Source organism: Otolemur garnettii, unplaced genomic scaffold (assembly GCF_000181295.1).
Source record: "Otolemur garnettii isolate 467f Iridium unplaced genomic scaffold, OtoGar3 scaffold00007, whole genome shotgun sequence".
Taxonomy (NCBI): Eukaryota; Metazoa; Chordata; class Mammalia; order Primates; family Galagidae; genus Otolemur; species Otolemur garnettii.
In genome coordinates this window covers 7,687,443-7,696,924 of record NW_003852402.1, presented here as the reverse complement: position 1 = coordinate 7,696,924, position 9,482 = coordinate 7,687,443, and the positions used below count along the sequence as shown (strand labels likewise).

General features: G+C 53.2%; 1 protein-coding gene across 1 annotated transcript; it reads left to right on the top strand.

Annotated features, from left to right (window-relative positions):
• The first annotated feature begins 2,632 nt into the window (after nucleotides 1-2,632).
• Nucleotides 2,633-5,383, top strand: MCHR1 (melanin concentrating hormone receptor 1). Its single transcript, XM_023509366.1, is given in 3 exon segments — nucleotides 2,633-2,731; nucleotides 2,734-2,929; nucleotides 4,131-5,383. Coding segments are annotated over 3 exon segments (1,275 nt in total). The 3' UTR covers nucleotides 5,111-5,383.
• Nucleotides 5,384-9,482: the final 4,099 nt, after the last annotated feature.

Sequence of the window (9,482 nt, the reverse complement as noted above, 5' to 3'; positions counted from 1 at the left end):
TCATGCTAGTGGACCAAATGGCCAAGAATGGAGTAAGTATATGAGTAGGGGTAATCAACTGTGACTGGCATGAGGAGCTGGGGATGTACTACACAATGGGGCCAAGGAAGAATATGTCTGGAACTGAGGGGTCTTTCTTGATGCTTCCATGCCCAGTGATGGGAGTTATCAGGCAATTTAACCCCTCGGGTTTGGATTATTCCACTGAGCAATCATCCTAGACCAGCCAAAGTGCCATCTGAAGGTAAGAGAAATCTAGAATGAAATGTTCATGCATTTAAATCTTGTAGAGAGTATAGCAGCCAGCCACCACCTTGAACATTCAACAAGATATTGGAGTCAGAGTGAGGCATAAATTAATCTGAGCCATGCAAGGGGCAGTCAGTACAAGACACTTCTGGAACTCTGCATCACACTCCCTCTGCCCATCTGATTTCCAGGGTCAGTGGTTCCAGGTGAGCTGAGAGTCACCTGTGCTGACAGTCTCTTGCCTTAAGTATGAGCTGCACTTTTTGCTTTCTGTTGCATTGAAGCTGAAGCCTCCTCTGCTCATGCACCCCAAAGTGCAGAGTTCGCAGTGGCAGACAGGGACAAAGGATAAACATCCCTGCCTTTCATCCTTCAGGCAATGATTCAGGAAGACCATGGAGTTTTCAAGGATCCCGGTGAACCCAAGGCCCCACTGTCCACAGTAACAACACTGCACACCCTTAAATAGGCCTTTTCTCCTTTCCTGTCTCTTGTTCCTCCTCCCTTACGTCTGCTGCCCACTAGGATCGTCTCTTAGATAGATTTTGTACTCTTGAGTCCTCCAGGCTCTGCTTTCAAGGGATCCCACGTAAAACACCTTCTCCACTTGTTTCCCTTCCTACAGTAGGCTCATCCTTTTAAAACATGCCTGATCATGTCTCCTTTCAGCAAAAACCCTCTGGTGACTTCCATTCCCTAAAGGAAAAGCCAAAGTCCGCACAAAGCCTGATAAGGCCGGACAGAATCTGCCTTCCTGCTGTTTCCTCTCTGTGTCATCTCCTGCTACTCCTGCCTTGGGACCTTTGCACTGGCTCTCTGCACTGCCACAAACGTTCTTCCTCCCCAGAAGTAGGCATCCTTTCTTTCTTCATGACTCTAATCAAAATGCCTCTCAAAGAGGCCTTCCTTGGATGACCTACCCTGTGTAAAATATCAATAACAACCTCTACCTCATTGCTATTCCTGAGCCCCCTCATCCCTATTTAAGCTTTTCATAGCAATCGCCAAGATAAAATTTATCATTTTGGGGTATATTTTCTGTCTCTTCCCAACCTGGGTATAATCTCCATGAGGATGAAGACTCTGTTGTCTTTTTTTTTTTTTGAGACGGAGCCTCAAGCTATCCCCCTGGGTAGAGTGCCATGGCATCACGCTCACAGCAACCTCCAACTCCTGGGCTCAAGCGAGTCTCCTGCCTCAGCCTCCCAAGTAGCTGGGACCACAGGCGCCCGCCACAACGCCTGGCCATTTTTTGGTTGCAGCCATCATTGTTGTTTGGCGGGCCCGGGCTGGGGATTCAAACCCGCCACCTTAGGTGTATGTGGCTGGCGCCTTAGCTGCTTGAGCCACAGGTGCCGAGCCTGTCTTTTTTTTTTTTAACCACAGACCCTAGAACGGGGCTTGGCAAGTATAAATATTTGTTAGATGGAGCAAAGTAAGTACATAAGATGGAAGAACTATGTATGATCAGACTGTGAGCCCCCAAGCCCCGGGCCCCTGAGTCTGGGCAGGCATATGGTGGCAGCTCAGAAGGCCTCTGCAGAGAATTCACTCAGTGTCTCTGCACTCAGAGGCTGTTCCTCCGTGATGATCTCTTTGGGAGCTTATGCTCTAGTATTTGTTTTGTTTTGTTTTGGCCAGGGCTGGGTTTGAACCCACCACCTCTGGCATATAGGGCTGGCACCCTACTCCTTGAGCCACAGGCACCACCCCTAGTATTTGTTTCAAAGATTCCCAGGTCAAACCTCAAGGACCTCAGAACACCTAGAAAAACAAAACTTCTGTAACCCTAGTCCAGGCTGATCCTATGCAGATGGGAGTTTGTCTCCTTCTGGTTCTCTGTGTTCTGGCCATTGCCAGCGTGAGTGACTTGAGTCACCTCTGATTGCCAGGCAAGGGCTCAGCTTTTGAAGGATGCTGGTAGTCTGGCCAGCAAGGTGAGTGGAATCCATCAGAGCATAGGGAAGGGGCCTGTGTGTAGGGGAGGTAGGAAAGCTATAGTCCAAGACTTTGATTCTCAAGCTCTGTGAATAGTCCCCCTTGGCCCCTGCCACGTGGTCCAGCAACCCATCCACACCAGGGGTTAGGGGACAGACCAGACTTGTTCTCTCCTCCAAAGCAAGGCAGCCCATTTCACCCTTTTGCCTTTGCAGAGACCTTGGATCCTCATGCAAAGCAAGCTGTAGTCCCTGTGAGCTCACCACACTGCCCCAAGTGCCAGTGGGAAGGAGGTCCCCTCCCACTTGGGGCTGCCTGATCCCAACCTTCCCACCTTCCCCAGGGTCCCTGGGCTCTGCAAGCAGTCAGAAGTGGGAACTACAGCCCAGCCCGGGACTGAAGAGGTTAATGTGCATCTGCCTCCGAATGTTAATGTGTCTAGGTGATGTCAGTGGGAGCCGGGAAGGAGGGAGTGCGGAGGGCAGTTGGGCTCGGAGGCGGCACAGGCTGCCAGGCTGCTGAGGAAGACCCCCTTCCTGACTGTGGGACTGCGGAGCTTGTGCTCCGGGACAAGGCAGGTGCTGGAGGCTGCCGCAGCCTGCGTGGGTGGCCAGGACCTCAACTGGAGGGAGCAGGCGACTGGCAACCAGCACCGACTGGATGGACCTGGAAGCCTCCCTGCTGCCCACTGGCCCCAATGCCAGCAACACCTCTGATGGCCCGGCTAACCTCACCTCAGCAGGTGAGTCGAGTTTGGGGGAGTCCTCCCTGCTCTGGGCTGGGGGTGGGAAATGGGAAGCTTTCACCCCTGAGCCAAACTGCTTGGGAAACTTTATTACAGTTCTTGGGGACAAGATCTGCAGTCCGCTTTGCCCAGTGGGGAAGGGGAGAAGCGGGCAGGGGCGGGCGAGAGCAGAGGGGAAAGCAAAGGCACACAGAAGTGACAAGGAATGGTGGCCAGGCATGAGGGAGGCAGGGGAAGGCTCGCTGAGGAGTTCCAAATCTGCTTGGCAGAAAAAATTCCAGGCTGGAAAAGCAAGCAAGAGAAGCTGGAGGGTGGGATGTGGGAGACCGCAGAGGCTCATTCACTGCCACCCCTGGCTGCGTATCGTATTTCAGGGATGGGGTCTGAGACATCCCTACTCCCTGGGAGAGGCTGTGGGAAGGGGAGACCTCACTCAGCCAGGAAGGGATTCACTTTTCTGGTGAATTAAGCTTCCTGACATTTCCAGTGCTGCGATGCCTTGGGATTCTAGCTTTGAAGGCGAAGGGAAGGAAGGCAAAGAGGAGAAGGTTTATGTGGAGTAAATCCTCGGGCTGCTGGGCTGCAGCACAGAGCTTCCATCTCTGATTCTGCAAGCCCAGACTCAGAGGAAACTGACCGAGGAAATCCCTAATAGAGAGCCCAGGGTGGGGAGGGTGGCTGGTCAGACCCAGGCACAGTGGGCACAAGTGTCTACAAGGCAGTTGCCCAAAGAGAGGCCCAGGAATCAGCACACAGTGTCCAACCAGCAATCTCTAAGATGAAATGATCAGGGCTGAGGATAGGAAAAGAACACACACACAAACAAACACACTTTGCTGTCCTCTGGCTATTTAGATGTGGTTTCCTAGGGAAGCCCAGGAATGCACAGGGTAATTCTCTGAAACCCATGGTTCTTGATCCCCTGTAGGAGGCAAAGGACTGGGTCCTTTGGCTACAGGTGGCTGCAGAGAATCTGGTAGGATTCCCCAGAAAACTGGTGGGGGAGGGCAAGGGGACAGGATTAGCAAAGTGTGGGGAAGGAGAATGGCAAGAGAGGATTCAGGTAAATGGTGGGCCCTGATCTGAAACCATAGGGAGGCTGAAAAGGAAGCAAGTTGGTAGCTGGGGGCTGAGCAAGGCAGCAGGACATCAGCCCTCAGAGCAGGGCCCATGGTCCTGTGTGCTCCCTCTGTCCCAGGGCTGCCTCCTCGCACCAGGAGTGTCTCCTACATCAACATCATCATGCCTTCGGTGTTCGGCATCATCTGCCTCCTGGGCATCGTTGGGAACTCCACGGTCATCTTCGCTGTTGTGAAGAAGTCCAAGCTGCACTGGTGCAGCAACGTCCCCGACATCTTTATCATCAACCTGTCAGTGGCGGACCTCCTTTTCCTTCTGGGCATGCCCTTCATGATCCACCAGCTCATGGGCAATGGTGTCTGGCACTTTGGGGAGACCATGTGCACCCTCATTACAGCCATGGACGCCAACAGTCAGTTCACCAGCACCTACATCCTCACTGCCATGGCCATTGACCGCTACATGGCCACAGTCCACCCCATCTCCTCCACCAAGTTCCGGAAGCCATCTGTGGCCACCCTGGTGATCTGCCTCCTGTGGGCCCTCTCCTTCATCAGCATCACTCCTGTGTGGCTCTATGCCAGGCTCATCCCCTTTCCGGGGGGCACGGTGGGCTGTGGCATCCGCCTGCCCAACCCAGACACTGACCTCTACTGGTTCACCTTGTACCAGTTTTTCCTGGCCTTTGCCCTGCCCTTTGTGGTCATCACGGCCGCATATGTGAGGATCCTACAGCGCATGACATCCTCCGTGGCCCCTGCCTCCCAACGCAGCATCCGGCTGCGGACAAAGAGGGTGACCCGCACGGCTATCGCTATCTGCCTGGTCTTCTTTGTGTGCTGGGCGCCCTACTATGTGCTACAGCTGACCCAGCTGTCCATCAGCCGCCCAACCCTCACCTTCGTCTATCTGTACAATGCGGCCATCAGCTTGGGCTATGCCAACAGCTGCCTCAACCCCTTTGTGTACATCGTGCTCTGTGAGACGTTCCGCAAACGCCTGGTCCTGTCAGTGAAGCCTGCAGCCCAGGGGCAGCTCTGCGCCGTCAGCAACGCTAACACGGCTGAGGAGGAGAGGACAGAAAGCAAAGGCACCTGACAATTCCCCTGCCACCTTGGACACCTCAAAGTCAGGACACCGCAGAAAACCACAGGGAGAAATGCTGAGAAAAACCCAAGACTGCTCTGAGGGAATGCAGGGAGGCTGGGTGGTGACGGGTTGCTGCAACCAAGTAAATACCTTCCATGGGACCCACAAATTGCTGGGGAGGATTTGGGCCAGATGTGGGGGCTTCAGACATTAGAAATCCCCTTGGGGGGCAGGACAAGGCCTTTAGTGGGAACAGAAACTGAGTAAGAACAAAATTTTGGCTTGAATGTTCAGTTGAGTCTTCTGGTAGTTCTTCTCCCCAGGGGAAAGGATGGAAGGACCCTTGCTGGATTTGTTTCAATCAGACAGGGCCACACTGCAAAGGGCCCAGAGGGGATGGGAAGAGGCGAGGCTCAACGCTCTTTCCAGTCTCACTGTTATGATGGAAGGCTGTCTTTCTCCCAAGCTGATAGGTGATGAAAAACAAAGCCTGCGGTCTCTCTGCAGCAGCATCCTCTGTCCCTTTCCCTTTATAGGGGAGGGATGCATGCTTACCATGTGGGGTGGGGCTTTGAAGCCCCAGGAGTAAAAGCTCAATTTGCTTAGGAGATTCACTCACTGAGAAGGACAAGGCAACCTTGGGTGGGTGTGGGTGTGGATCCTGAAGCTAATAAAAATGCAGGGCAGGGTTGCAGCTGCAGGACATTCTCTCCACGGGCACATCCACTCACCAGCCACTAATCCAGAGTGAGCACCCTCACGTTCTGCATGTGCAGGGGTCATGCTAGCGCCTGGTGTGCTGGCATCCTCTTTTTGCTCTAGTCCTTCCTCTCCAAAATTAAAACGAATAAAAGAAAATCTCCACCCACCCCCCTACAAACGTTCCTGTGTCATTGCTGGCGCTTTGGGTGGGGGTGGGTATTAGGAAAGAAAAGAGGGGTCACTTAGAGGTGGAATCTAGACCTTAGCTCAGGCTACATGTTTAGGGATCATGAAGCAGGGGATCCATTTCCCTAAACCCGCAGAGAAGATTCAGTAGCATAAATGGAATTACTGTGAGTTCATTAGATCACAGTTCTGCTGTGGGGCTTGTTCTCAGAACTCAGCTTCCTGTCTTCTACACAAAAGCTCCTGAAATCTGTTGTCACCAGCACTGGCCCCTCAGGCCCCCAGCCCCACCCGAACCTCCTCAGCTGAGTCACAGCTGCAGAGCCAGCTCTTGGGGCAGCCTGAGCCTGTCCTTGTCACTGCAGCGAGATAGGAGATTTGGTGTGGGCTCCTTGAGCGGGAGATTTTTAGCCGGGGCCACTGGGAGGCAGCCACGGCTGCTGCTGCTCAGCTTCTTTCCCAAGAAGACTCGGTGTGACGCTCAACAGACCTTAGTGAGATAGTGGGAGCGAACTGCGAGCTCCCTGCCTGTCCAAGAGCGTCTTTAGAGCAGGTTTATCAGCATAGCTGGTCCTCTTCCTGCGGGACGTTTCAGCGCCTGTTTAGGAAACTTCTGGGCAGCTTCCTTGGGGCCTGGGGAGCTCTTTTGATCATTATCAATAGTAGCAGCACCCAGGGGGGAGTAGAAGAAGGGGATGGTTAATTGTCCTTACTAACAGTAGGTTTCCAGCTGCAATACGTAAACTCAAAATCTACTTTAGAAGCACATCCAAAAAAGGAAGATTCTTAGGGGACCACTCAAGGAAATCCAAGGAGACCCACTCCTCAGCCACTAGCAAAAAAAGGAGGGTTTCCCAGGGTATCTCTCAGCCTCCTCAATCCCCTCAGCCTCTGACCACTTCCCTGCACTCCAAGGAGGAATTTGGGAGAGGAAGCAGGTGAGACAGACTTTCCCAGGAAATGCATGCACCTGGGAAGGCCCCAGTGGCTCCAGGGAAGGGCACACTCTGTCCTCTCAAGCCCACACTGAAGCAACTTGAAATGGAAGCAAAGTGGGTGGAGACCTGGGAGGGGGTAGGAGGTAACGTAAACCCAGGTGGCTGAGGGGAGAGATGGAGAAGTCAGAAAGTGCTGGGTGGGGGGAGGGATGCAGGGGAGAAGGGGCCAGAGAGGCTTAAAGAAGTAGGGACATCATGATAGAGGCGTCCTGTCACCAAGTCTCTCCCCAGCCCCACCATCAATAACCTGAACACACTTGAGATATTCAGGGTAAGATAATGCACCTGGGCTCAGCGCCTATAGCTCAACCGGCTAAGGCGCCAGCCACGTACACCTAAGGTGGCGGGTTCGAATCCCCAGCCCGGACCCGCCAAACAACAATGAAGGCTGCAACCAAAATATAGCCGGGCGTTGTGGCGGGCGCCTGTGGTCCCAGCTACTTGGGAGGCGGAGGCAGGAGACTCGCTTGAGCCCAGGAGTTGGAGGTTGCTGTGAGCTGTAATGCCACGGTACTCTACCCAGGGGGACAGCTTGAGGCTCTGTCTCAAAAAAAAAAAAAAAAGATAATGCACCTGCAGAAGTGAGGGGTGGGTGCGGGTGGGACTGTCTTCCTGACATTGTTGGTAGGACTGGTGGACTGTGTGTAGGGCTGGGGTCTGAGGAATGAGTGGAACTTTCCTTTTCTTGTCTCCTCTTTTGACCTGACACCTTGAATTCTGACTTCTGGCCTCCCGAACCAGGAGAGGCTCCTCCCGTCATCAGAAGCCATCTGCGGTGCTGGTGCTTTGTTAGGGCAGCTTAACACCCTCCAGGCTCACATCAGCTGCTTTTTTATCTGGAAGGACCTGGGCCTCCCCCAGAGATCAACCACTGCCTCACCTGGGTTCCCAGAGCTCCTGCATGAGCCTCCCCGCAGCATCACACACCTGCTGTTGGTGCTTCTGCCTCCTCCTCTAGGTCTGCACCACCCGGGAAGGGCCATATCACATGCGTTCTTGGTTTCTCAGCCTCTCTCACAGGCCCCTCCGGCATAGGAGCTCAAGTGATGTCTCAATCAATGTATCATCAGTGATGTTGTGTCCAGAATCCCCAGGTTGGCAGGCCCGGTAGTGGCCCTCTGTTCAACTCAGTGTTAACAAATCTCCCAGGACACTCTGGGTGGGGACTGCCACCAACTCACAAACCTGCCAAAGCAGGCCTGGCTCCCAGCCCTCAGAGCCCCTCTGAGATGCTGTGCCCCTTCCCTCCCTGGAAGCTCCATTCAGGCAAGTGCCCAGCCCTGTGGCCTTGGGAAGTGACTTCCTCTCTCAAGCCTATTTTCCTGTCTGCAAAATGGGGATAACAGCACCTACCTCTTGGGATTCTTAGGATGATTAAATGAGGGGTTGCACTTGAAACCTGATCCCTGGGGTCACCTGAAATAGTCACATACACCAGCTTAAGCCTCCATCCACGGGGGCTGACAGCCAGTCCAGAGCCTTCTTAAATATCTCTGTGGGCCATCACAGGCCGGTCCTATGTGTCACCTGCTGCCTCTGGCTCAGGTCACTCTGCTGGACTGCCACTGTGTCTCTAAGCTACTCTAGCTGTCTGTAGGTGGCTTCACCCCAAGGCAGCCTGTAGTAGCTCAAGCCTGAGGGTGGGACTCTGGAGTTGTGATAGCAGGGAAGAAGAGGGGGTGACACCAGGATCGGAAAGGATTGGAGTTGGCCGGCTGTTGCCCCAATCCCTGGGACAGGGAGGTGGGGAGAGAAGGCCTCCCCACCCTCTCCTTGCAGGCTTGGCCTGCTGCCCCTGTCCAAACTATGGACACTGGGTGGGAGCCCTTTTTCCTTTTCCCATTCCCTCTTTCCTCCCACTTCCAGGGCCTCCAAATTCCTTCTCTTCTGGGCAACAAGGAGAAAACCGCAATTTGATGTGAAAGCAAAACCGTTCATGCCAAGGAAGACACCGTCCCACTCTGCTATCAGAGCAGCCTGCTCCTCGGGAAAGGGAGAGAAGAGATGCTGTATCTTTGCACCCCCCGCCCCAAACAAACCTGTTCAATGCTTGTCAAACAAATGTATTCATAACTTTTCCAGCTGAAGTCCTGCCCATGACCCTTAGAGCAGAGGCCAACAATCGGCTATTGAGGGGCTGCGTCTGATAAACAGGTATCGGTTTTGTTTTTCTTTTGCATAATATTAAAATGTTTGTGACTCAGTTGCCAGCTTTTGAATTTATAGCTTTACTTATAAATCTGGGTGACCAGCTTCTGCTGAAATCAGATCTGTCTAGCCACACCCTCAGACAGGCAGCCCATTTGGCGCAGTTGTTGAAGTCACTTGCCTGCATCCTACAGACATTAAATTTCATGTCCCTGGGCCCAGTTCATAGAGGGCTTTGTGAACCACATCAGTGATTTTGGATTTTATACTCAATCCAGGGGAAACCATGAAAAGGTTTTAAACATATGAGAGACATGATTAATTTGCATCTTTAAATCATAGCTATA